General features: G+C 41.1%; 2 protein-coding genes across 3 annotated transcripts; both read right to left on the bottom strand.

Moving 5' to 3' along the window:
* Positions 1 to 4907: 4907 nt before the first annotated feature.
* Positions 4908 to 12861, bottom strand: cdipt (CDP-diacylglycerol--inositol 3-phosphatidyltransferase (phosphatidylinositol synthase)). Its single transcript, XM_041971860.1, has 6 exons — positions 12692 to 12861; positions 11867 to 12001; positions 9042 to 9195; positions 8726 to 8807; positions 8563 to 8644; positions 4908 to 7584 (listed from the first exon to the last, which is right to left on the bottom strand). Exons 1-6 carry the CDS (start codon positions 12732 to 12734, stop codon positions 7442 to 7444), a joined length of 639 nt encoding a protein of 212 aa, XP_041827794.1. The 5' UTR covers positions 12735 to 12861; the 3' UTR covers positions 4908 to 7441.
* Positions 12862 to 13173: 312 nt separating this feature from the next.
* LOC121634679 (serine/threonine-protein kinase TAO2-like) lies at positions 13174 to 27761 on the bottom strand. Of its 2 annotated transcripts, none has more exons than XM_041977552.1 (14): positions 27730 to 27761; positions 25486 to 25579; positions 25308 to 25401; positions 25123 to 25204; positions 24869 to 25038; positions 23395 to 23604; positions 23190 to 23318; positions 22168 to 22407; positions 21965 to 22093; positions 21309 to 21512; positions 20990 to 21229; positions 20627 to 20839; positions 19742 to 19924; positions 13174 to 18794 (listed from the first exon to the last, which is right to left on the bottom strand). In XM_041977552.1, the coding sequence occupies exons 5-14, from the start codon at positions 24935 to 24937 to the stop codon at positions 17937 to 17939; spliced, it is 2475 nt and encodes an 824-aa protein (XP_041833486.1). In that variant the 5' UTR covers positions 24938 to 25038; positions 25123 to 25204; positions 25308 to 25401; positions 25486 to 25579; positions 27730 to 27761; the 3' UTR covers positions 13174 to 17936. The 2 variants fall into 2 exon arrangements, with proteins under 2 accessions (XP_041833486.1, XP_041833478.1); XM_041977544.1 differs by having other exon boundaries at positions 20618 to 20839; positions 27730 to 27760.
* Between the last annotated feature and the right edge of the window lie 5 nt (positions 27762 to 27766).

The raw sequence follows: 27766 nt of genomic DNA, 5'->3' as shown, positions 1-27766 counted from the left end.
CCTTTGGTTGGTGAAATGAAATATTTTTATCCATCAGTACAAAACACACGCATATTTGATTTATATGGAATAAAAGAAGAAGGAAAAAATCTGGGATTACCCAGAGCCAAGCTTAGAACTCAGGAAGAGAGAAAATAATAATAATAATAAAAGAAAAACAGTGAAAGGGGTGTAAAAGAAACAGAGATTGCAAACAAGACGAACATCGTTCATCATAAAGGTGCACGCCAAATGAAACTGAAGATGTATGAAACAAAATGTTACAAAACCGAGTCAGAACAGCTCAAAGTTTATCTGAAATGTCAGAAATAGGAGTGAAAAGACGAGAAACCATCTAAATGTGAAAAATAAATTATGCAAAATAGCCAACTTTGGACACAAAATTACTCAGATGCATTAAATGCCAAATGTGACCATCAAGGGACACTAAACGACTTAAAGAATAAACAGACAGAAATACCTCAAATAAAGTGGTCCAGATAAATTCAACCTCAGTTTAAAAAAAAGTAGGTACACTTTATAAAATGTAAATAACAGAATGCAACAATTTGTAAATTTCAGTAACCCATATTTTATTCCCAGTAGAAGATAAACGACCTATCAGATGATGAAACAGAGACTTTTCACCATTTGATGGAAAATATGAGCTGATAGTGAATCTGCAACACGTCTGTAAAAAGTTGGATCAGAAGCTATGAAAGGCTGGAAAAGTAACTGGTACAAATCAGAAACAACTGTAGGAGCATTTCATAACTAATCAGGTTAACTGGCAACAGGTCAGTAACATGACTGGATATATAAGGAGCATTTCAAAGAGGCAGAGTCTCAGATGGAAGATGGACAGAGCTTCACCAACCTGAGACAAACTGGCTCTAAAAATTCGAACATTTTAAGAAGCATTTTTTTTCCTCAGACTTTGAAGATCCCACCGTCTACAGTATATAATATCATGAGATTCAGAGAATCAGGAGGAATCTCTGTGTGCATGGGAAAAGGCTGGATGCTGGTGATCTGCATTTAAACCAGAAATGACTAAATAGGAGAGGGAGCATCCAGCTTGTTATCAGTGGACAGGTGAAAAGCTGCATCTCTCATGGTATGGGGCTGCATTAGTGCCTATGGCGTGGGCAGCTTCCACAAGTTCCATCAAAGCTGAAAACAACGTGGATGTTTTAGAGCAACATCTGCTCCCATCCAGACAACATTTCTTTCAGGGAAGGCCTTGCAGATTTGCAGCAAGACGATGCTGAACCACATCCTGCATTCATTACAACAGCATGGCTTCACAGGAGAAGAGTCTGGCTGCTGAACTGGCCTGTCTGCAATCCAGACCTTTCACCAATACACAACATCTGAAGCATCATGAAAGCAGAAATGAAGCAACAAAGGCCCAGGACTGTAGAGCAGCTAGAATCCTGCATCAGACCAGAATGGGACAACATTCTTCTCCTAAAACTCCATCAACTGGTCTCCTCACTTCCCAGATGTTTCCAGACAGTTTTTAGAAGAAGAGGAGATGCTACACCGTGCTGAACATCACCCTGGAACTACTTTTTACACCATGCTGAACATCACCCTGGAACTACTTTTTACACCGTGCTGAACATCACCCTGGAACTACTTTTTACACCATGCTGAACATCACCCTGGAACTACTTTTTACACCATGCTGAACATCACCCTGGAACTACTCTTTACACCATGCTGAACATCACCCTGGAACTACTTTTTACACCATGTTTAACATCACCCTGGAACTACTTTTTACACCATGCTGAACATCACCCTGGAACTACTTTTTACACCATGCTGAACGTCACCCTAGAACTACTTTTTACACCATGCTGAACATCACCCTGGAACTACTTTTTACACCATGCTGAACGTCACCCTAGAACTACTTTTTACACCATGCTGAACATCACCCTGGAACTACTTTTTACACCATGCTGAACATCACCCTGGAACTACTTTTTAAACCATGCTGAACATCACCCTGGAACTACTTTTTACACCATGCTGAACATCACCCTGGAACTACTTTTTACACCATGCTGAACGTCACCCTAGAACTACTTTTTACACCATGCTGAACGTCACCCTAGAACTACTTTTTACACCATGCTGAACGTCACCCTGGAACTACTTTTTACACCATGCTGAACGTCACCCTAGAACTACTTTTTACACCGTGCTGAACATCACCCTGGAACTACTTTTTACACCCTGCTGAACATCACCCTGGAACTACTTTTTACACCGTGCTGAACGTCACCCTAGAACTACTTTTTACACCATGCTGAACATCACCCTGGAACTACTTTTTACACCATGCTGAACATCACCCTGGAACTACTTTTTACACCGTGCTGAACATCACCCTGGAACTACTTTTTACACCGTGCTGAACATCACCCTGGAACTACTTTTTACACCGTGCTGAACATCACCCTGGAACTACTTTTTACACCGTGCTGAACATCACCCTGGAACTACTTTTTACACCATGCTGAACATCACCCTGGAACTACTCTTTACACCATGCTGAACATCACCCTGGAACTACTTTTTACACCATGCTGAACATCACCCTGGAACTACTTTTTACACCGTGCTGAACATCCCCCTGGAACTACTTTTTACACCGTGCTGAACATCACCCTGGAACTACTTTTTACACCGTGCTGAACATCTCATATTTTCCATCACATGGTGAATTGTCTCAGTTTAATCATCTGATATGTTTTTTTTATCTTCTACTGGGAATAAAATATAACTTGATGAGATTTGGTTATTTACATTTTACACTGCGTCCCAAATTTTGGATGTTGTAATTAAACACAAATTAATTAAAGATGCATAAAAATTTGCCAAATTTTAGCACTTCATGAGATCACAATACATTAAAGCTCATCACACTCATCACAATAAATGATCAAAGTGGAACAAAAAAGCAGACGATTGGTCCCAGGTGGCTGCATACCATTTAGCTTTCCAAGAATCAGCATGAAGACGATCATTCTGTATTTTTCTGAGGTTGAAATTTCATCACAAACATGCACTAATGGAAAAAAGGGTGGTGCTCACATTTCCAGCAGTTATCATGAGAAGAAGTACCAGTGGAACCCTACAGAGTTTAATTCTGGAGGGGAACAGCTTCATAAATAAAGGAGCAATAAACACTTTGATGCTTTTAGTCGTCAAAGAGCTCATATCTGCTTGTTCATGTGGAACTGCACAGACTGACACCATCCCATAATAGTATGGAAATCAGTTCAATATTAGAACAAATTAAAAAGGAATCAAATATTCCGACATCTGACTGACTTCCTGATCCATATCAGATCCAGTATCTGCAGCGCAGGAAAGACTCGTCCTTAAATCAGGCCCATTTTCATTCCCTTTATGAATGTATGGTTGCCATGGTGACATGCTTTGTGGCTTGGTTTCCTGTACCAGTGAAGCTCCTTTGGAGTCAGAACATGCAACTCACCAGGTTTCAATGACATAAACCTTCAGTTACCAAGAGTTTTGCTACAATAGGCTGATTTTCAGTTCCAGTTCCGACCAGTTCATAGACCGAGTCCCGTCTTAGTCTAATTCCTGGAAAATCATCAGGAGCAGAATCAGTGAAGGATGAAGCTCCTTTTTTTAAATGAGCAATTTAATTAGAAACTGAAAAGAAAGTGTTCTGTTGTGTTCATCATCTGTTACCATGGTGACATGTTCACTATCAGTTACCATGGTGATTTAACGGTTGAAGGACAGACACCTCCATGATACCAGGCTCAACTAATGCCACTCCGTGGAGAGCAGCAGTGAAAGAATCTGAACTCTCCTCTGAGTACAGTGGCCCTAACGTCCAAAATAATCAAAGAGCAAAGTAGATAAAAGTCATTTTCAGCTTGACTCGGGGCTTTTTGCTTCAAGTGAAGAAAAAACTTGTGCTTTTCTTAAACAAGCTTGTGGCCTCAAAACAATCGATAGAGGTGGTTAAACATGATTAAAGGCCTCTGTTACGAAACCAATTAGGTTTGTAACCCAGGCCTATAATTTTTCAAATAAAAATGGGATAAAGGACAAAAAAAAAAAAGAAAAATTGGAAAAATAAATTAGTAAAAAAATTTTAAAATTAAAAAAGAAAAAAATAGGAAAAAAAGCAGAAAAATCAAAATAAGAGGGATAATGAGAAAAACAAAAACAAATATAGAAAAACAGGAAAAAGATAAACTAAAAATAAAGGATGTGAAAAACAACACAAGAAAATAAACATAATAAAAAAAAATTAAATGTGAGAAACAAAACAAAAAGAAAACTATTTAAGCTCAAGCTTTCACGCTCCAAGTTTTACCGACCAAAAACCTTTTTTATATATAAATACATCCTTTCCATCAGAATTTCACACTAATCTTCCTGGTGTCCAGGTTTTTCCTGCAGCAGCTTCTTCACAGTGCGATCTCCTCAATGAGCTCCAACACAACTGCTTTTCAATTTCATTTAACTTCATTTAGCACTTTTCATACAAAAGAGCAGCAGAGCGCTTTACGTAATAAGACATAATCAAATACTAAATAATTTCAAAATCAAATAAAAAAAATTAAAGATGAGCCTTCACAGACCCAATTTTACAACCTAACCAAATTAAAAACACACCTAATCAATTTCTCTCACACACTCATACAGATAAACCAGTTTTTAACCAGTAAGCTTTAACCCTGACTGGTCTCTGTAATTCCTGCTTTGTAAAAATGATCAGTTTTAATCTTTAACAAATTCTTCTTCAAACATTTTTGTTGGCCACTTGCTCTTTTTTCAGCACTTTCAGAGACCAGAACCCAGAAGAGCTTCTAAATCCTTCGGTCTCAACACTGGACTCATTTAAACTGTAGAAAGAAAAAACAGAAATCAAGTGTTCAGTGTCTCTTTATTCTGCAGCTGCTATTACAGGACATTTAAACACAAAAAAAACTTCAAATATTTAAATTACTACATTTCTCTTAAATATAGCTTTATACTTTGATGTAGAAATACACTTTCAGTTTAATACATTCTAAAAAGTGAACTCAATCACACCGACATAATACTTGGTGCTCCTCACGTGTTCCTATGAATAAAGAAAACCTCTTAAACCATATTAAAAAAAAGAAATTGTACATTTCAAATAAGCACCAACAACCACCTGAACAAGAGGAAAACACCAGCGGGAATCTGGACGTAAGCAGGAAAAACAAACAGCTCGGATGCAACTACAAACAGGAATATTTCAGCACACGCGCCGAGCGCAGCGCGTTCACGTCGTCTTTAATAACAAAAAAGATGCTGCCTAACGAGAAAAGAGGGATCAAATCCCCCAAAAAAGGAGGAGGAATGACGTTTTCACTCTCGCTGCCGACAGGAACACGAGCGGCGGCTGAGTTCTCCGGACGGTCGGGGCGACGGCGGCTCGGGTCCAAACGTCTGATGAAGAAATAACCGGAATTCTTATCAGAAAGCGAGACGCTGGGAAAAGCTCCTGGAAATATCCGGGATCTGCAGAAGTGCAGAATGTTTTCATCAAATGGAGGAAGTCGGGGCGTTTAAGGTGCTTCTCAAAGTCGAGATGTTTCCCTCAGACGCGTTTTAGATGATACATTCATTTAAGCAGGCGCTGGGAGGACACGTGGACATGGACACTGGGGAAGCTGGCCTCCCTCCATCTGCTGCAGCTTCCCAGCCTTGTTTTACACCACACAGTATAAACAAAAAACCTCAAATCTGCATTTCCTCAGCCTCTGATTGTTCATCTGCAAAGGATTGTGGGTACTTAAAAGATGCAGAAGCACTGCTGAGGTTGAAGGACTGAGTCGACCAACAGTCTCAGGGAGATTGGACGAGGCGGAAACGAGGCTGTTCCGGGTCCTTCCTCGACTTTGGGAAGCACCTTTGCTTTCTCACATGCAGCTCTGTCGCAACAAGTCTGGAACTTGAGCAGGACGTATTTTCTGATTTCAGGAATGAGCAGGACAAGAAATAAATTAAATCCTGTGATTTGTCTCAGATGGAGGAGGCATGGGTTGCTCAGAGGAAGAGACACGATATCTGTTTCCTCCTTAAAGGTCCCATATTAACCATTCTCTCAACAACTTCATATGGGTAGGTCCAGCAACTTTGTTTTCTAAGTGCATATCTCCAAATTCAGCCTTGGTCTTTAAATTTCAGCCATAGTGAGCTCTACAGGGAACGGGCTGTTTCTGTGTCTGAACCTTTAAATGTTTATAAGTGGTTCGTATCCATGCCCCTCTCTGGGACAAGATCCCACTTTTGCTGGTGCCTGCTCGGTGATTTTAAAGGGCAGGCTCAGTTAGCTGGGAGGGGGCGGGTCAACGGAAGTATTTACTACCGGGGTAGAGGTTATTTCCCTTTGTGAGGACACAAAGAGAAAGATCTCAGACTTGCGTTTGAGCACACATTCGCTGAAAGTGGAGCAAGTGAGAGAGGAGACAGAATTTTCTTGTTTTGGGGCCTCAAACACAGGCTATGAGGACACATGTGACTGTTAGAAAACCTTTAGAAAGTAATTTTTGTATAATATGGGACCTTTAAATGTGACTTAAATTTGAAGGGAAATTGTTTGTCGGCCATTAAACGGCTTGATGTCGGTTACTGTGAGCGTCCACCAGGTTTGGACTGAATTTAGGACATGCTCTTAGTAAAGAAAATCTATTTTTTGTACCCGGTAGAACCGTTCTAGCATGACGCAACGTTTTACGCTGTGACGTGACAGGGTGTACCATGTTGGGTCCTGATATGATGCAATATGACACGAGAAATTCTGCTTTGCCATGACGAGGCATGCTGCGATGTGCTGTGACATGATGGGTCCTGACATGCCATGTTAGGATGGTGTCAGGACAGATCATGTCATGAAGTGTTCTGATGTGATGTGTCAGGATATCACAAGACAGATCGTGCTGTAATTTGCTGTGTCATGTGCTGACATGACATGTGTCCTGGCGTGTAGATATGAAATGATGTGTTCTAACATGATGGGGCATGTCGTGAGGTCATATGATGGCCTGTGCTGTGATGTATCCTGACACAACGTGACGTGTCCTGACATAATGTATGTATCATGACTTGATGTCATGTGACATGTTTTGTCTTGGCATGTTGTGATATCACGTGACGGATTGTGCTGTGGTGGGTTGTGTCCTGGGATTTGTCCTTCAGTGCCGTTTAACAAATCAAGTATAACAACAAACTCTCATTATGACGAATTTTCTTCGTCACCACGAGGTCCTAAAATAAATCAATAAATAAAAAAACTCCAAAATCTTTCCAGACCCGACTGGTTTGGGAATTTTTTGTCCAAATATTTGGTCATAAATCATCTCTAAAATCACGTAGACGTTCTCCTGCGACCCTTCAGAGAACAAAGTGGATTTGTTGCCCTCTCCTGACCTCACTGCTTCTTCGCTGCGTTACTCCGCTCAGCGGCGTCCAGGGCAGCCATGTTCTGGGAGGCGGTGACGAGGTGCAGGCCGCTGATGCCGGACTTCAGCAGGCAGATGATCCCACAGAGTCCCTGCAGCCAGTAGAGCCAGGCTGCAGCACAGAAACACAGTTACCAACATTATGGTGGTACTCTGAACATTTATCATAAATACTTCATATAATCTGTGTCTTGCTTGTTTGGAAACTGCTCAAGTTGTCTCCTCACATAGAGGAATAAATAACTGCTGACTGACGTCAAACTGTCCTGTTCAGATAACATTTAGTCATCCCTGCTGGCATGAACTCCTCAAAAAAAAACTCTGACCCACATCAGGGAGGATTCAGACCCCCCGCTGCTTCAGATAAGACACAAAAAAAACACTGAGCTAATTTTTTGTGGACTTGCAACATCTGACTCAGCTGATCTGTGTTTACATTCTTTAAAGATCCTGTGTGTTGAACTACTGACATCTAGTGGTAAAGATGGGTAAAGCAAAGTTGTGAATGTACGGTGGCTGTCAGCGGCCAAAACTCTTCCAGACAAAGATGTTTTCATCTGTCAGTGGATCCAGTGACTGCACTACATGTGTCTTCTTCTATGGTGCTTTCAAGATGTTACTTATCAAACAAAGTCAATACTGAAGTTTTAAAGCTTCACACACAGTTGTTTGTCCATTCAGAGACCCCGTAGTAAAAACAGTGGCAGCTTCCATGTATGTGGACCCACGGTGAGTAGATATAAATGCTTCATTCTCAGAGAAGTTATTTTAGTAAAGTGGTTAAATACCAATAGAAACTCTTAAAACATTGGTTCTGTGTGGACGAAGCATCCAAACAATAAACACCTGTAGTAGAATCACCTGAACTCATCCCCGTGTGGAAAAGGAACTAAATGAACAGTGAAAGACGCTGATGTCTTTCTGAAACCAGCTCGTCTTTTTCTTTGAGCTCCTGACAGAAGCAGAAATTCTGACCATTTTTTATGTAAAAGTTCTGCTTTCTGGGCTCCACAGAGCAGAGGAAGACGAGTCTGGCTGCACGAAGCGTCTGAGGCTGGATGAAGACGATGAACAGCAGATCAGCTCCTACCTGCAGGCTCCTCCATGTGATGCAGGATGTAGAGCAGACAGAAGAAGAGCTCGTTCCCGGAGCACATCACAAACAGCACCGGCTGCAGGAAACACACACATTCAGTTTCATGTCAGCCTCAAACACACACACTTCGTCTGTGACGTCTGCTTCCGGTTCTGACCTTTGACGTGTAGTAGAGCCGGAGGACGGGGTTTCCAGAGAGGTCGATGGTTTTGTGGCTGGCTGATCCTTTTATGGTGGAGCTGAGGAAGACGGTGAAGAAGACTGATTACCTCTCATTAAGCAACCATGACGATCAGAAGTTACTCTCAATGCGCCGACATACATCACATGATGGGGAGCAGAAAATTAGGACACTTTTTTAAAGATGTTAAACTTTTCATAGACACTTTGATTGCCTGAAATTCAGCTCAACATCGTGATGCTCACACACAGGTTTAAACCAACGATAGGTGAACAAGAAGCCGCCTGCTCACCTGTGCAGGTGCAGCCAGTGGCTGGCGATGTCCAGACACATGCTGAGCTGGAACAGGAAGGTGTAAGACGGGTAGAGCAGCGACAAGTTGACCAGCAGACACATGGTGGCGCAGCGGTCCGTCAGCATGTCCATCATGGCTCCAAACTTGGTGGCTGAGAGAAAACAAAGAGCCTGTCAGGTCGCACTGAGGGAATAAAAACCTTCTGCTGATCTGGCATTACTGACCCGGCATTACTGACCCAAACAGTATCAAATTAGACAAATAATTAAAAAAATGTAATATAAATAAAAGCCAGATTCCATTCAAATGGAAAGATTTGTCAAGTTTTAAACTTTCCAACAGTCCTTGACCATGCCGTACGGTTCTGTTAGGAAAAATAACCAAATCTGAGCTAAAAATATGTTTTCTTTTTTCTTAATTTTTAGTGTGATGGAGCCGTTTTAAGAGAAGACTTTATTGTGTACATATCACAGCAGCAAGAACGTAAAGGACAGAGGACAGGACACACAAAGAATAAGTGGGGGGGACAACAATGGCAGCAATAGTTAGTATATACACATTTCTCCACCTTAAAGGAATCTGACACATTACATCAAATTCTGTTTGCTAGAGGGCCTATTTTTCTCAGCAGAAGACATAGCAGGATGATAAAAATCATTAAAATTAAACATTGTGTGAAGTTTCCTTTATCATTTTGGTAAGTAACCGTATAAAAAAAATTGGATAGTGTTTAATCCGAAAAATAAATCCTGTGTGGTCCTGAAGGGATTTACATGATCAATAACATGAGAGGAATTGGTCCACTAAACCTATCAAAGCAGCCAAGCGATGCAAGTTCACACTGCAGGAAATCAGATTTCTTTTGCACGGTTGTTTATTATTATCATTTACATGCAACCTCAATCACACTTCAGTATGAACTGATGTCGTCACTATGCAAGCACAACAAATAGGAAGACGTGATGATGTCACACACTGTGTTTACAGAGGTAAACATGATTGCTACACGCGTTAGCGTGTGTTGTGGCGACTCGCCAGTCGCACTGACGGTCTTTGTGCGCGCACACGCGGCACGTGACGGCGCATGACAGCGCGCGTGCATGTGGCGTCAGTCCGCAGGTGAGAGTGATCACTCTGATTAGCAGAAGCAATAGAGAATCAAACTTTACTAAACGCAGTCGACCTGAGAGCAACGACGGACAAAAGAATCAAACTTCACAAACGCATGGGGAAAAAGAGGACTCAAAATAAAAAGGCTACCGGTAAGCCCAGATCATCATCATTTAGATATTCCTGGTTGGTGCTGTGTACCGGTTTGAGGTGTCATTGACTGTTTGTACTAGTTTTTTTCAGTTCTTTGTTATCACTTTAAGTTGAGCTACTTAATTTATTTAACAAACTTTGTTTAAACATTGTTTAAAGAAAAAGATGAGTTATTTAAACCGATGTATTTAAAATGCAGTGAATTTTGTTTATTGAAATTAATTATTCAAAATTAAATATTCAGTCCACTTATGTAATTTATAAACAAATTCCTGTTAAATGTTATTAAAAACGGTACTAGAATTAATTTAAAATACTTGATTTAATTTAATTTGTGGATGTGTTTAGTTAAAATGCAGATTGAAAGTGTTTAGTTTAAAGTGTGCACTGGAAATCATGCATCTAGGTTTAGATGCGATGAAATTAATTTAATAGACTTAAGTTTCAGTTGAAATCCACACCTACTTACCTGAGTTGATTTAATTGAAGAATTTAATGATTTATATGTTCACCTTTTTATATTTTAATTATTGTACTTACCTTGCTTATTGAAATGCTTAAAATTCACTGTTTACTTTTTGTATTTTCAAGGTTTTTCACCTTCTACAATCATCAATAAAATTAAGAAAAGAGAGTGAGATCCTGTGTCCTGAAGTCCTTCCCTTTTCAAGTTTGGGAAACCAATGCGTAAAGGAAACTTGACAGCGTGCATATCATATCAGTTTCATACTTGTTCAATCACAGCTGGAAAAAATTATATTGTTCTGACCACTGTTACATTTGATCTTTCCGCGTCTCATCTCACCTCAATGATGTAATAGATGAAATGCGACATGACCCTTCAGACTGAGGTCACTTTGAAAAAGATCCGACATGAATGTGATTTAGAACCACATGTGAAAGTGGCCTGGTTTGAATTTGGATAAAAATCTGATTGTTGTTCAGACTGTAATAAAAAGACATGATGAGGATCACATATAGGTAAAAAAGTTGGATTTGAGTCACTTTGCCTGCAGTGTGAACAGAGCCAAAGAGCTGGATATACTTGCTATACGCGTTCATATGGCTGCCACGCCTTTTTAGCGTTCATTTGGCACATACACCACTCGTGTTGACATGAGGTAACGTCTCATGTGGCTGAGTTTCAATACTGACTTGAAGGCACTCATGCTAACAAGAGCATGAACATGAGGTTAGAGATAAACCAAATGGCAGACAGTTTAAAAGACCGTCTCTTGGACCTTGTTTGCAACTACCAGCATCTTTACGATTTTTCCTCCCCGTTGCACAGTGATAAACACTTGTAGAGATGGCAACAGATTGGTAAACTGTTGTTTATGGAAATGCCCCAGAAATACACTGTTACGGCAGAGTGGCCTTTTCACAATTTCAGAGTCCAGGTGCTGTGTACTGCCCCTAGTGGTGACCTCCAGTATGGAGCATTTTGGCTGCGTCGTGCTGCAGCAAGTATACACAGATGGTGCATAAACACTGACATGCATGTGTGCGTACACAGCAAGTATATTAAATCTTGTTGTGAGACAGTTTCAGATACGTACACTGGTTGAGTGCTCGTGCAGCATGACCATCAAACGCATCCAGCAGAGCGCTGAGCAGGTAGCAGAAGACGGCCGGCCACGGACAGCAGGGCATCAGGTAGAAGGAGAGCAGGGCCAAAACCACACGGGCATAACCTGAACACACACAGAGACACGCACACCTGAGCAGAAAACATCGTTTTCTGTAACTGGGGTTTCTTTCTCCATAAAACGGATTTTACAACCTCAAATCAGAAAAATCTGGAATATTCATTGAGAAAATCAAATAAATAAAACATAGCAGTGATTAACACCAACATATTTCACAATGTGTCTTATCAACAGATAGATAGATAGATAGATAGATAGATAGATGTGTGTTATATACAATATGATATAAATTGCATGTTCAATACTGTCATGCTTCACTTTTGGGGATGTAGAAATATTTACCTATTATAAGAAACTGCAAAAATATCTGAAAAATAAATCTATTTTTCTTACATATAATTTTTAATTGTTTAGTTTTTAACATCTCGGCCACCGTAAAAATGGGTCAAAGCTTGTGAGTCGACAATCAAACGACCTCTAAAGTCCATTTTTAACATTTCTGAGACACATTGTATTCCTGATTCGCAACCATTATTTAATTATTTTAGATTGATTTATCCTTCGCTAATTAACTAACTCTGAAATATTTAAACAAGTCTGATCCCTATCAAACCCATAAGTCTAAAATATGAGTTAAAACGACAGATTTATCTTGGTTTAAGTGCCTCTGAACAGAATTGGGGCAGTTGCTTAAGCTAAGCTAGCTAAATGGCGGTGGAAAATGTTCAGTCTCACCGATTAAATTCGGGACGAAGAGGAAAATGTTTTCCTCCGACATCCTGGAAGTCTGAGTCGGGTTCTGGTCCAAACAGAGCTTCTTTATGGATCAGTTCCCGGTAGCAAGAAGGAGCCAGAAACAGCAAATGACAGTCAGGTTTCCGCTGAAGCGATGACTTCCGCTAATTACAACCGGAAATGACGAAAGCATACGTCCAGTAGTCGTTCGTTTTTAATTTTTTTTTTTTGGTACAGTATAAATATAGTTTATGAATAAATATTTATACGTTACTTATTTACTTTTAATATATGAGAGTATGTTAATAAATTAACGGTATAACCCAAATTCTAATTCAAATAAAACATTTATCTGTTATCTTAAATTTGGAGAGAACGTCATTTACAGTATGTACAAATATATTAATTTGTATTATATAAATAAAATATTCTAAATACAGCAGTAAGTCATAAATGTAATGCTGAGAAAAAAAAGAGCACAGTTCAGTTTTTGTTCTTTTATTTCTCCAAAAGTATTTAGTTACGTTTCTGTACAACTCATTTTCCAACGCTCTTCCAAACACTTTGCATTGAACCTGAACATTTCAAATCCTGCTGCAACAGCACGGCGCTCACACACATCCATCCTCACCATCCTCATCTACTCCTGTCAGTTCTACACCTGCTGGCCACAAACACAACAGACAGAAAAGTTTTTTTTTTATTTTCTAAAACTGCACCAGGAAACGTGGAATTGAACAGAAATGTGGATTTAGTGAAACATAGTGGAAAAGGTTTGCTTTCAGTAAGTAAAGCACCTGCTTTAGTAACTGCTAAATTAAGATAAGCAGCTTTTAGACCATCTGAAACTTTCTAGCTTCAAAATGCAAAAACAAACAAGACTGTTTAATTTCATTTTCAATTTAAATCATTAACTTTGTGTTTTGGGGATATTTTCAATCAATTTCAACATTTCTTGAACATTTATTTTAAAACTACATAATAAAACGTAGGTTTTGTTAATTATTTTGTAAAAACTGGTTTGAGACTTTTTGCCTCCATAAAATCATTTAGTAAAACCAGAAATTTCTTTTCTCCAAAGTGAAAATAACTCCTGCCAGATTCCTGCTGAAATGTTTGGTAAAAAAAAAAAAAAAGCTTTTGAGAGAATATACAAAAGAACTACCTCATAAAAACAGATTATTTTTGTAAAATAATACAGAAAAACATATTCTCCCCACATGTAAGCGAACTAATGAACCCCCCCGAAATAAAAAGAGACAATTTTGCTGTTTTATATAAAATCTAAACCTGATCATTGTTGTGAAATTATCTTGTAAAAACCGTTTTCCCCCCAGTGAATACAAGCCACTCCAGGTTTCCTCCTGAGATAAAGAAAAAAAGGTTCTTAAAATGACTTATCAGTGTAATTTCCTGTCAGTTATAATCACTCCCAAACGTCAGTTAAAATATTTTAAAAAGTGTTATAATAATAATAATAGTAAAAGACACTAACAAGATTTTCTAACGAGACCAAACGGAAACCTTCCCGTAGAAATAAAAGTTTGACTCTGGGGCCCATCAGCAGAGATTAGTTTTCCTGGTGCAGCTTTGAGAGAAATAACACTTCAGGAATGGTAAACATCTCAAAATAATGCATTTAAAAATTAATTTGGCAAAATGAAATCTCATGACATAAATCTTTTCTGCTAAAGAAAACCAGTTCTTCCATGGAAGGCCAGCAGATTCCCAGTAAACATTTCCAAAAACAGAACCCAGCACAGCGTTTCAGACTCGTCTCCAAGCGTCTCAAACGTCCAACATGTCCTGCAGTGATGCGTCGGCGGAGGGGAGGCCTCGCTCTGAGCCCCTCCCCCTCTCATTCATTGTCTCATCAACATTTGCACAAAATGAGAACAAAAAACCCATGAAGAAGAAATGTTTTCCTTCCTCTGAAATCCACCCAAACATTCTTTTACTATCAGTGCAAATGAGGTAGACATGATACCTAGAGACAGCATCCATCACACGGCCGTTTTCTACCCATTCGGACTGTGCAAAAATCTAACCATGAGGTGTTTGTTGGAACACAGAGTGGAGTTCTGCTGCGGAGTCCCAAAGTCCACAAAATAAAAGAAAATCCAATTACAGGAGAAAAAATAATCACATAAAAATTTATTTAAATATGCAAATGAGCCATCTGTGCAAATTTCCAATCATTAATATGATAAATGTTTAAGGTGTTTTTGTGCCTGGTTTAACTGCTGAAAGTCCAGTTTAAATCCATCTTCTGCCCCCTGGTGGAGACTTTTTACACAACAATAATTCTGACATCGCACGGTAAATAAATGCAAATTATTTCTTCAGCATTTTGTTAAAGGCCCAAATTAAGACTTCAGATAAAACAAAAATATATAATTTTTTTTCTTAGGTTATTCGCCTTATGTTTATATTTCCCTCATTTTCATATCTTAATTTTAAGTTTTACATTTTCTTTTTTACTTCATAGAAAATCATATTTAACAATTTTCTCTTTGATTTGATCACTTTGGTCTCATTTTTATAGTTAGTGCGATTTTTAAATTTAATTTATAATCAATCATTCACATATCTATTTTTACTTTACATTTCTACAATTTCACGATTAAATTATTAGTTTAATGCTTCTTGTCCCGATTTACGGCTTTAATTTTAAATTTAGCAGAAATCTTGTTAATTTGTGACTCGCTTACAAATGTAAATATGTACAATTTCTTATTTTACTGTAAATTAGCTGCTCAACATGTTAAAGTATATCTTTACAATTTTAAGTTTACATAATTTTCTTTGGTTACTTTAGACAAATTTTGATTTTCTTACTTAATTCTCTAAATGCGCCTAGTTGACCGAACTTTCATAACTTTGCAATACTTAAATGCATTTAACTGTTAAAGTTTATGCATATTTAATTAAATTTTTCATGTGATTATTTAACTTTTTCTTATTACCGATATAAAATGGAAGACTTTTTGGGCTCCTTAATCTGCGGTTACAGTGTTTTTGGGAAAGTTGCTCGCCCACGAGAAGTGTGACCCCAAAACATAAATGAAAAGTAAAAAAAAAACAAACAAAAATGGCACAAATGTAGTGAAAGAATGTGGAAAAACGAACGTCTGTTTACTCAGCTCGACTGTGGACGCTCCACGGTTTAATACTGGCTCAAAACAAAGAATTCAGAAGTAAAAAGTAGAACGCAGCCCTGCCCGTAACCGGAGACTCCAAACCCTAAAACCTCGACAGGAATTCTGGGAAAGGTAGTCCTCCTTTAAAAACATTAATATTTTTATAGCTCTATCACCGTAACGTTGCGCTTATTCCCCACCTAGTGGTCAAAATTGGCAATAACATTTTAAAAACTTAAAAATTAGCATAACATAAATATTCCAACTGCAGCAGTAGTAATAATAATGATGGCATCTATTTGTCTGCATCTAAGTACAAATCAGTTTAACTCACATGACAAAATAATCATTATTATTACTCTAACACAGTCTCAAAGTTAGTGCTTCTATGTACACTGCAAGTACAATACAAGTCAAAAGTGTTTGGACAGTGAACAATCTTCAGTATACCTGCTACATCTACAGGTATCTTACATTTACATGTATTTATATAAATAGGTAATGTGCATGTTTATTCATACAAATGTCGTCTGTACACAAGTCCCATGCACTGAATTGTACTCAGTTGTAATGCACATGTACATCTTATCTACAGATGCCGACAGACTGGGGAACAGGTGAGGGGAAGCTGCACGCACACGTTCGGCTAACGCAAACATACGACGGCAGCGTCGGACCCGACGAGCCGCTTTCTGGTTTGTCGTTTTTGTCAGTCAGATGTTTGTGTTCAGCAGAAGCCTGGAGAGGATAAAAATGAGCAATTTTACAAGTTAAAGTCCCTGCAGGGAGCCACTGATGCTGGATAAACCTCATGTGGAGACAGATAAAATTCGACTGCTTCATAGCTGCGCTATTTTTTTTGCTTTAATAGCATTTTGGGTCTGTTCAAAAAGAGCAAAGTTTTAAGAATGATCAGTTTAAATTTGGTCTTTTTTCCTGTCGGCACTAAACATCAGGACAGAGGAAACCTGTGGAGCTAAAATAAGGTCACAAGTTCTACTTTGTAAACCCAGATCTGAAACTGTAAGAAACCTAGAAGTCTGAAAATACAAGTCAGTTTCCAACATTTTACACATCTACTAAAGAACCAAGCAGACTACGCTGATCTCTGACCAATCAGAGAGCAGGGCAGAGTCTGTGTCCAGAACAAACATCAGTCAGATCTGAATGTTGCAGCTCTGCAGCTGGTTGAAGGTAAAAGTTGCTCAAAGTGAAGCTCACCAAAGACTTTAAAGAAATGTAGCTCTGAAAGTAGGACCCGTTGACTTATTTTATTATGTGTACCTGTGAGATAAACAGCAGGAGGCGCCAATCCTTCTTTTATTTATCTCTTAAGCATAATTAGCTTCTGATTTAATTAGCTGCAACCTTTCAGGAAATATATTAATCTTTTTGAAACAGTTTTAAAGTTGTATTTGTGGACTGAACCTCAGCAGATGTAACAGATTAATAATCTGACCGAAGCAAAGACGGCAAACGAGCTCATGGGAACGTCGGACTTCCTTTCGGAGGATCGGAGGGCAGTGGTAGATTTGTCCAAGTCAGGCAAACGAATCATGGCAGTGTTTTTTTTTTTTTATAGTTTTATACACGATCTTATCACTACAAATAAAAGAAAAACTGCGTTTTAAACAAATCTTCCCTTTCATCGCCTCCTGTGCACCCCCTCCCCGTCCCACCCTAAAACCCGACTTGGCAGAACGTACGAAACATTTAGAAAAGAAGAGCGGGTTTCCAGGTATGTACATGGTTACAGTGGTTTTTAAAGCACCGCTAGCCGACTGGAAGCTCCACAACTGTCGCTCAGTTCAGACTGAAATCAAAAAGAAAAGGCTGAACCATCAATACTGTGCAACTCTGTTCCAGAACCAACAAATGGACCCAGTTTGGGTTTTTCATGGAAGAGACGCCGGCGCCACCTGTTGGTTCTGTAACATGACTCGTTTTTCTAAACATAGATGTAACTTTCTTCTCTGTGCAACTCCTCCTGTCTTCTTCTACTAAACCTCCCCGCACGCTTTGTTAAAAACAGGTCAAAGGATCGCGTCATGTGATCCGAGTCAGGACGAAGATGGCGGACCAGCAGGGAGGAGAGCCGGCCCGGTTCAGGAGTAGGAGAGGTGGGATCCGTTGGAGATGTGGGAGGTGACGGACGTGCTCCGGCTCAGACCGCCGTCGCTCCCGCCACCCGGCCCTCCGGAGGCCGTCCTCCTGAGCGGCTGGGGGCTGTTCCTGAGGGCCATCAGGTTGGGGCCCCTGACGCTCAGGCCCCCTCCTCCGTAACCTCCCTGTGAGGAAGAGGAGGAGGAGGCGGAGGAAGGAGGAGAAGAGGAGGAGAGGGAGATGGGGGGAGGTGGTGGTGGAGGAGGCAGGAGGGCCAGGGACTGGGAAGAGGCGTGGGAGGAGAGGTGGTGGCCCTGGGAGTGATGGGAGTAGTGGGCCGCCCCTCCCACCCACTCCCTGGCCCGCTCGCGGTCCCTGTGGTCGCGGTCGTCGCGGTAGAGCTGTGGCGTGCTCTGGTGGTGTTGGTAGTGCTGGGGGAGGTAGTGCTGCTGGTGATGGGAGGAGGAGGAGGAAGAGGAGTGGCCCCTGCTGCTCTTCAGCTCCCCGTCCCTGCCGAGGCCGTGGGAGGTGGTGACGGACTCGGCCCGGCTGAAGCCTCCTCCGCCGTGGTTCTGACTGCGCCAGGACGGCGTGGCCACTGAGTTCTGCACGCTGTGGCTCCAGTGGCTGCCGGACCGCGGGACTGGCCGCGACGGCCACCCGCTGGAGCCCGAGGACGGGCTGGGGGTTGGGTAGCCCTGGTTGAAGGCCTCGGCCGGGATGCCGCTCAGCGCCATGTTGCTGAAGCCCAGGCGCATGCTCTCAGAATCGAAGGCCTCGATCTCGTGGGCCTGGCGTTCCAGAAGAGTCCGGATTCGCTCCGAGCGTTCGTTCTGCAGGGAGAGCATCTCCTCCTCGATCTGACGGAAACAACATGTTGACATGGTTACCACAACCTGCCGTTTCCACAGATTAACCCTCACTTTCATTTTCACCCACCAATCATCAAGGGCAAAGAAATTTAGATTAAATTTTTTCTGCATAAATCTCTTAAAGAACTTCGACCCTGCTCAAAACTACCAGCTATTCATAGAGATTTTAACCCTTTAAATTCCAGTTTGATGACTTCATAGACCTGTTTCTTATGGAACAAAAACAAAAAGAAAAATTTTAAATTAAACTAATTTTAAAGTTTACCAAAGACATATCAAGATTAGCCAAAATATGGACCGATACTTTATTAGTGTTTTTTTGTGCAGCAACAAAATAGACAAATGTCAAAAAAAAAAGCTATAAAATCTTAACAGATTATCTTTATTTCTGCTTTTTTGGGTTAAATCTATTGATTACCTTCCCTCCTGATCAAAACATTCAAATATTGAATAATTAGTGGGATTTTAACCTTTTAACCCTTTTTTCCCATAAAACTAATATTGGGGGGCAGAGGTATTAATTTTGTAATCAGTCTTGGATATGTCAATTAGTCAAAATATTGACTGCTTTACTAGTTTTACAGCAGATTTCAAACTTACTACCTTCTTAAGCCATTTGAGTACAAAAAATGTCCCATTGACCCCCATTAAAACCATATTTTAATCTTTAACTAGTGCAAAATATAGATCACGTATTTTGTGATGTTAGAGTGTCTTTTTACAGAAAAATAGTTGAATTTGTAATTATTTTTACTGTTTATCACCAAAAATTCAGCCATTTCCCCATTATATGCCCAGGCATAAAATTTTCATCATTTTATTTTTTCATTAGTAAGTTTTTTTTTTATTATTAAAAAAAACATAAAACATTTTTCCTGCTTTTTCTTGTGTTAATCAGCAGGTTCGTATCAGCTGCTCTGCAGCGATGGCCGTACCCTCTGTTCCAGCAGCGCCCGGCGGATGGACACTCTCTGCTCCAGGTCCTTCACCTCCCGCTCATGCTGGGTGTCGGTGTGCATCTTGATCTTGCTCTGGTAGGCGTTGAGCAGCTCCAGCTCCTGCTGCAGCTGCATGCGCAGCACCTGATACTCGGCCTCCTGCGTCTCGTCCAGCCGGAGCTGCAGCGTCAAACAGGACGAAGACAACATGAGTGTACAATCTGAGAGGACTGATTTTAGATCAACAGATTTACAGCTGCTGGGTGAAAATGTCTGCTCTTTGTTTATTTTATTTCTATTATTTCACAGGTACAAAGTTTGACATTTAAAAGGTGAAATAAATGGATAAAATTGTGATAATAAAATAAAACAAAAATATAAATAAGTAAAAATAGTAATATAAAACATGAAAAAATAACAAATATTTAAAAAGAAACAAAAAACTGAGGACAATCGGATAAACAGCTGCTGGGTGATTAAAAATATTTCCACAAACAAAAAATAAATGAATTAAATAAAAAACAAGACTGTTTATCAGAACAGATGTTGGGTAAAAACGTTTATGAATTATTTCACTGGTGAAATTTGACATTTCAAAGTGAAATAAATTGACAAAATTGCTAAAAGAAAAAAAGATAAACCTGGTGGCCATCAGATCAGATCAACAGAGCTGCTGGTTCGCTTTTTAGAATTGTCTTATTTTACTGGTGAAATTTGACATTTTAAAGTGAAATAAACAAATCAAAGAAAAAAATAGAAACAAGTTGCTTTAATAATCAGTGAATCTGAACTCCGTTACGTGATCTGATGGAGGTGTGTTTCCCGTCATGCTGACGGTGCGTTCAGGTGCAGCTGGTGCGCGGGGTTTCTTGCCTTACTCACGGCCTGCGTGGACAGCATGTCGTTGATGGAGTGGTCGTACTGCTCGGCCAGGATGGCCAGCTTACGTGTTTGCTCCTCTTTGAGGCGTTTGAGGACGGCCTTGTGGTCGGACTTGGGAGTGCTCTCCAGCAGGTGGTTCCTCAGAGCTTTGTACTGACGGGTCTGGATCTTGCAGGTCTCCTGGAACTGACGCTTGATCTGCAGCTCTTTGGACTGAAACGAGAGGTTGGAAATGATCAGAATACATTTTTTATTCCTCGTGTTCCAACGTTTTGGAGACATTTTAACTTTTCCAGGACATTTAAGGCTACAGTTTCAGAATTTTCCAGGACATGTGAGGACTGATCTGAGCTGCAGTCAAACCTTGAGGCTCTTGGGCTGCTGTCGGACCTCCGTGGCATGTTTCTGTCGAAGTTCTTGCTCGCGCCGCTTGTTGTACTCCATCTGGTTGGTGAGCTCGGTCTGGTGCTGCGTTCGGATGAGCTCGGCTCGGGTTCTCTGCACCAAGCTCAGCTGCCTGAACTCCAGCTCCTGGGTGGACTCGTGGTGCCGCAGCAGCATGGCGCACTCCAGATCCTTCTGGGTCTGCTTCTTGTTCAGGTCCTGGCAGACGATAACAAACATTAAAACCACCGTTGGGGACGTTTGCTTTGTAGCTGCAGAACTTCAGGACTGATGTTACCTCTCTGAGCAGGTCCTGCTCCAGGTTGTGGCGAGCCAGCAGCATCTTCCTCTTGTACTGGCGACACTGCAGCTCGTAGTACTGCCTCTGCCTCCTCAGCAGGCTGGCCTCCTCCTCCGCCTGCATCTGCTGCAGACACTCCTTCTGACGGATCAACCACTCCTGCTTCTCCCGCTTCGGAGTCGACTGGTTCTCGTTGAGCTCCTGTGAAGTTGAGACGTGACCGACATGAAGGACTGTTGCTCTGATCGGAGCTTCGGTAAGATCATAAACATTACAACAACGAAAGCAGACGTGCAGAGTAAATAACCACCGTCCACTTTATCAGGTTCACCTGCTGGACTGATTATTGACTGACTCAAGATTATTTCTGAACTACAATGAAAAATCTTTGAAATAAACTGAAAAAAAAAGAATAATCTACTGACCAGAGGACAAACCTGGCATATTCCTTCATTAGTTTGTTGAATTTTTCAAGTCCTTGTAAAATTATATTCCTAAAAAATGTATGTAATTCTGATTTTAGGTGGAAGTTTCTGTTGAATCTGCATTTCTTTGGAACATGTATGTGGTTTAAGTGTATCCTGATGGCTCTCTGAGCTGAAGTTGAACACAATGAGCTTCAGCAGCAGTGTGTGTGCAGTGTGTGCTCGGACCTCCTTCAGCTGCTCCTTGCGCTGGCGGTACTGCCGTTTCTGGGACTCCAGTAAACCAGTAAGCTCTTTCTTCTGCTGGCCCAGTATGTGCTGCTGGAACTTCTTCTCTTCGGCCAGAGCTGCTTTGGTCTGCAGGACACACACAGGGTCTGGTTACTAAAAGCTGCTGTTCAGATATCAGCGTGGTGGAAACGACCACTGACCTCCTTCTCCAGGATGGCCTGGTGTTTCTTGCCCAGCTTGTCGGCCTCCGTGGAGAAACTGTTCCTCTGGTTCTCCAGCTCCTTGTCCAGCTTCAGCTGATGCTCGTTCCATCTCTCCGCCTTCAGCTTGTTTTCCAGGCCCATCAGCTGCTTCTGGTGCTGCCGCCTCATGCGTTTGTACCCGGACATCTGCTCCCGCAGCGCCGAGCCCTGCTCGTGTTCCTGGATCTGTCGGGTCACCTGGAGGAGAGCAGGAAGGAGGAGGAGGCCACAGATTTCACCCACAGGAAAAAACAACTGAATTATAATGACTGAAGAGTCTCAGGTGGAACCAGCAACCAGATATTCCAGATATTAAAATAAGACCAGGAAAGTCGATCCTAGAACTCCAGTCCTCAGATCTTTACACCGACTTCCTGTCTGTCAAATAACTGACTTAAAAATCCTGCTGCTAGTTTACAAAGACCTGAATGGTTTAAGACCAAAACACATTCAGGATCTTCTGGTTCGTTATGAACCAACCAGATCCCTCAGGTCATCAGGGTCAGGTCTACTTTCTGTTCCCAGAGTCAGAACTAAACATGAAGAGGCAGCGTTCAGCTTTTATGCTCCTCACATGTGGAACAAACTCCCAGAAAACTGCAGGTCTGCTGACTCAGCAGTTTTACATCAGGATTAAAAACTTTTCTATGTGCTGCCTTTTATCAAAACAACGATTCCCCACACTGGAACTTTATTTCTTGCAATTTATCTGTTTTATTTTAGCTTTTTCTGTTATTTAATTCCCTTGTATTATGTTTAAAATTAGTGTTTATTGCTTCCTGCACCCTGCTGTAATGCTTTTAATATTTTATGTAAAGCACTTTGAATGGTCTTGTACACGAAATGTGCTATACAAATAAATTTGCCTTGACTTGACTTGGGGAAGTTTTAAGAGTTAACACAATGTCCAAGCACAGTACAACTCTTCTCTAAGTCATCAAGTCCTCATAACCAAACACCCCTCACAGCGTATTTCTTACCAAAGAGGCGGTGCGGATGGTGGCAAAGTGGTCACGGTTACGATAATAAGCTCGGCGACGGCCAGCTGAGGGGGCCTGAGGTTGATCCATCTCCGGCTGGTACGGGTCGTCATAGATGTTGTCCTGACCCTGAAGAGGAGGGAGAAGAAGGATGAGAAGGTTTCACACATTCAGAGTGGAGTGACGAGTCTGGACTGATGCTCACTGAAGGGCGGTGGATGATGGAGCTGTTGGAGGTGACGGTGTGCTCCCCCTCCTGCATCATGGCCATCTCACTGCTGCTGTCGTCGGAGGCGTCGGCCAGGCTGTTGACGGAGCTGCTCTGGGAACTGGCTGAGATGGACATACTGGGGACGGACTGGGAGCTCTCCATGCTGTTTACGGTGCCCGTCTGTAGCAGGTACTGCTCCACCTCCTGACACACAAACACCATCAGTTTAAATTAATACAAACACCCAAACAAAACACCCTCTCTACCTTCAGATCATCGTCCTGATAAATCTTATTGCAGGTCTGGATTGATGACCCTTATTCATCCTTTAGTCCTGCTGCTATAGGCCGAGACTGCTGGGGAATATCCCATGATGCACTGGGCTCCTTTCTGCTATCTTTACTCTCCATGTCCCCTCTTTCCTGTCCTTTACACCCCCAACCGGTCCAGGAAGATGGTTCTGGTGGAGGTTTTCCTTTCTGGTTCTTGTCCTGATGGAGGTTTTCCTTCCTGGTTTTGGTCCTGATGGAGGTTTTCCTTCCTGGTTCTGGTCCTGATGGAGGTTCTCCTTCCTGGTTCTGGTCTCCATTTCCTCTTAGCTAGGTAAATCATCTTTATGAACTGGTTTCATGAAGAGAGTTATTATAAATTGGGCTACTGTGATCATATGGTGGTTTGTTTTAACTGGATTGTGTATTTGTGTATTGAGACGACTTTGTTGTGAATTAAATCTGTAAAAATAAATCTGAAAAGAAAGAGTTCTGTGTGGCTTCCTTGTCATTTGTAATCTGGCATTTCCTCCTCTTAGTAATGAAATTGTCAGCCCCTCCGGACTTGAATACTTAACAAAGGATCTTTTTGTAGGACCGTGTGTTTGTCCATGAAGGTGTCAATTAGCTCCAGGTCAGGACAGACTCCATAAAGATGACAGGTACACATAAAAGAGGAGGTCTACAGCTGGGGTCCTTACAGACATATAAGAAGGTTATAAACATTTTCAAGTAGATGCAACTTCTGTTTGTTGTTCTGTTTAAATTAACTATATATTATCTTTATTATATGTTCTCTATTATATCTGAGATTTGAATATCTAGTTAAACTTTAATTAATAAAAATGTCTTAAATTCTTCTTCTTATCCTCTACTGACATCCTCCATCAGCATGTGAGTTTGGTCTTTGGGCTCCCGTAAGCTGGATTTATACTCGTGCGGCGTCTGCATACAAATTCAGCAAGAAGCTCCAGAATTTCTAAACATGTGATCACAAACCAACCAATCACAAGGGAGTACTTCCGCGTTACTGCGCTGCAAGCCGGGGTGCACGTCAAGTCTGGAAGAGGTGCGTGTCGAGCCTCTGCGGACCTATGCTGAGGTTACAGCTGTGATGGCGTCACCGACCATACACAGACACTGCATAAGTATAAATCCAGCTATTTCTCGCTTTCAGTGCTCTCCACCTTCGTCCTCACCTCCTCATCCTCCCCTCCCTCAGAAACAGGCCCGTTTTGCTGGGTTTCCTGAAAAAGGATCTTCTTCATGCTTGCGGTACTGCAGGTTGTCCAGCTCCTCACCGCGTCCTTGTCCGTGCGATCAGGTCCATGATCACCGTCTGCGGACGCTCGCGGCACAAGAAGCGGTGCTGCAGGTGGAAGGAGGAGACAAGAGATGAGCATGAGCGGGGGGAAGAGGACGTCTGCGGGGTTTCAACAGTAAAGTCACTCACGTTCAGCAGTACGTCCGAGGTAGGCCGGTCCTGGGGAATCTTCTGTAGGCAGGAGTCCACAAAGTTGCGGAAGGAATCAGACCTGAACACAAATAAAGTTTTAATCTAACAATTAAACCAGAGATTTTCCTACAGATCTAACAGATTATGTGGAAACTCAAGAGGAGACGGAGGCATCCTCCTACCAGTGGTTGGACTGCAGGACGGGGCTTTCATTCTGAGCGATGTGGTATAAGGCACTCATAGCATTCATGTTGAACAGCGGGGGCTTCCTCTCAGCTTCAGAAAAAAACAGAGACCTTTCAGAACCTCAGATCTTCATATTCACACGTGAACCTCTGAGATCTGGTCAGCAGGTTGTACCCAGCTCTATGCGGTGATGCCCAGCGACCAGGACGGTCCACCTTGCCAATCATACTGGCCCTCGTCCATGGCCAGGATCACCTCTGGAGCCATCCTGCAAACACAGAGGAAATGGTTTTGTTTTCATTCTGACTCGGCTTTCATCCTTTCATTCACCGCAAAGAATGAAACTTTAACAGTCATATTCCAGGTGTTTCATTCCTCATTATGACCGACTGCAGCAGCAGCATCTTCTCCTTTAATCTGGATTTTATCCAAAGCAATGAAAACAATTCTCTATAATAATTCAACAGAAAAATAAATAAATAAATAGCCAACCGAAAATATGCCGTTTCGCGCTACGTGCACGGTGCCTTCACTGACTGAGGGGGAGGAAATTTATCAGTACATCGCTTCCTTACATGCAGTCAGAAGGTGTAAAAATGGTGACAAAGAGGTCCTTTAACACTCAGTCTGGACCTCCATCTTTAATCACCTCCATCTGCACCTCCACCCTGAATCAGCTGTGCTACATAAACATCATCCTTCTCCTGAAATTCTGTCATACTGGAAAATAACAACAAATCAGGTGGTCCAGGGCTCCTTTGTCAGGAGCATAAATTTCGTCTAACCCAAATGGCATCCAACCACATTAGAGGGGTATTACAATCATTAAACCAGACACTACTGTGTGTTTTGCTTTCCTTCTATTTTGTTACAAACCGACATTAATTAAAATCAGACAACAATACAGAAGTAGTAAGACAAGCCTTTCCAACATGACTGGCTTTAAAATGAGTGACATTGTAGGCTGATGTTAACACACTCGTGAGCTGACGTGCTAACAAGCAGATGGAACTTTCCATCATGAAGTTTAACACGTTGCATCATGCCGTTCTACACAGCAGAAAACCAGAATTACCTCCAAACTACCGTTGATGTCCAGAAACCAAATGTGAAGATGACAGCGTCCCATTTTCTTTTTGGAATACATATTTGACGAATTTGAACTTTACTTTAAAGATGTCTTATTTAGGTTCACAAAACTATAAAAGAAAGCTGGTTGTTTTTATGTAACTTTATCTCATTTACATCCATCCAAGTTTCTTCCAGCCTGTCTGTCTTTTTCTAGGTGCTCCTGATGATTGTCAGATTGGTTTTTCTTGCAAATGGTGCAGAGTGGTTGTCTGTTCCAGGTGTAGCAGCTGGTTGTCTGGTTTTTCCTGTTTAGATTAAATTGGTGTATCCTTGTCTCCTTTTTCTTCTTTTCCCTCTCTTTTTCTCTTCCGTTTATTTTTTCCTTTTTTTTTGGCACCCCTCTTGTCAGGGGTCCAACATAATATGTAAACTCAGCAATAGACTAAATTAAGTTTCATTCTTTATAAGAGGAGCCTTACATCCATAAAGCTCCTCTTGGCAAATGCAAATTTTTTCCGACACACAAAATGGCAGCCAGACCACCATCATGCTGTCATGATGCTGGACAAGACAGATAAATAAAATAAAGTAGTAAAGCTTTACACTTGAATTCTGTCTTCCTCCAACAATAGAAAAGTCTTAAAAACATGGTCTCCATGCTCCTAAATCAAAGTCATTTTATAATTTGTACATGCTTGTCTAATTACGTCTAATTATTGTAATTATTTTTATGTGTAAACATAAAAAAACAAAAAAAACAAAAAAAAAAAACCACAATCACACACAAGATCGACAGAGGTAGACGGCATCCACACACAACCGACGCCATCTTTCCTCTAGTCCAATGAAAAAGAAACAGGGTGAGAATACAGGCGTTCAAACGCGTAGCACGTCATGAGCTGGTTGTATGTGAGTTAATTGTGATGTGTGTCAGTGTTTTATTCTGTCTTTTATTCTTCATGTACAACACTTTGGTCAACCACTGTTGTTTTTAAACGTGCTTTATAATAAATTATTAATACTACTTCTAATAATATTCTTCTTATTATTATTATTAATTTATATTACTAATTATTATTTGCTTTTTTGTATGTTGTAAAAGACATAAACCTTTAAATATAACAAAAAAGCCCTGGATTCCCGTCCCTGAGGAAGAGCTCTAATGACATGTTTTATTGACAGTAAAAGTTGTGTCATTTGCAGAGAAGACACCACCCAAACCCAAAACCTCTTCTGGACCAATATGAACTGGCGTGAATGCCATATATGGATTTAGAAAATGGAGATTTTGCCCGAAAGCAGCAAGTTTGCATGTAAATCTACAGATTCAGCAGCTCAACACTCCACCAGTAGGGAGTCCCCACGAAGGAGTTGGCCGGAGCCA

This window comes from Melanotaenia boesemani, chromosome 2, assembly GCF_017639745.1.
Source record: "Melanotaenia boesemani isolate fMelBoe1 chromosome 2, fMelBoe1.pri, whole genome shotgun sequence".
NCBI classification, from domain to species: Eukaryota; Metazoa; Chordata; class Actinopteri; order Atheriniformes; family Melanotaeniidae; genus Melanotaenia; species Melanotaenia boesemani.
The sequence above is the reverse complement of the archived record's forward strand: the minus strand, read 5'-3'. Positions and strand labels throughout refer to the sequence as shown.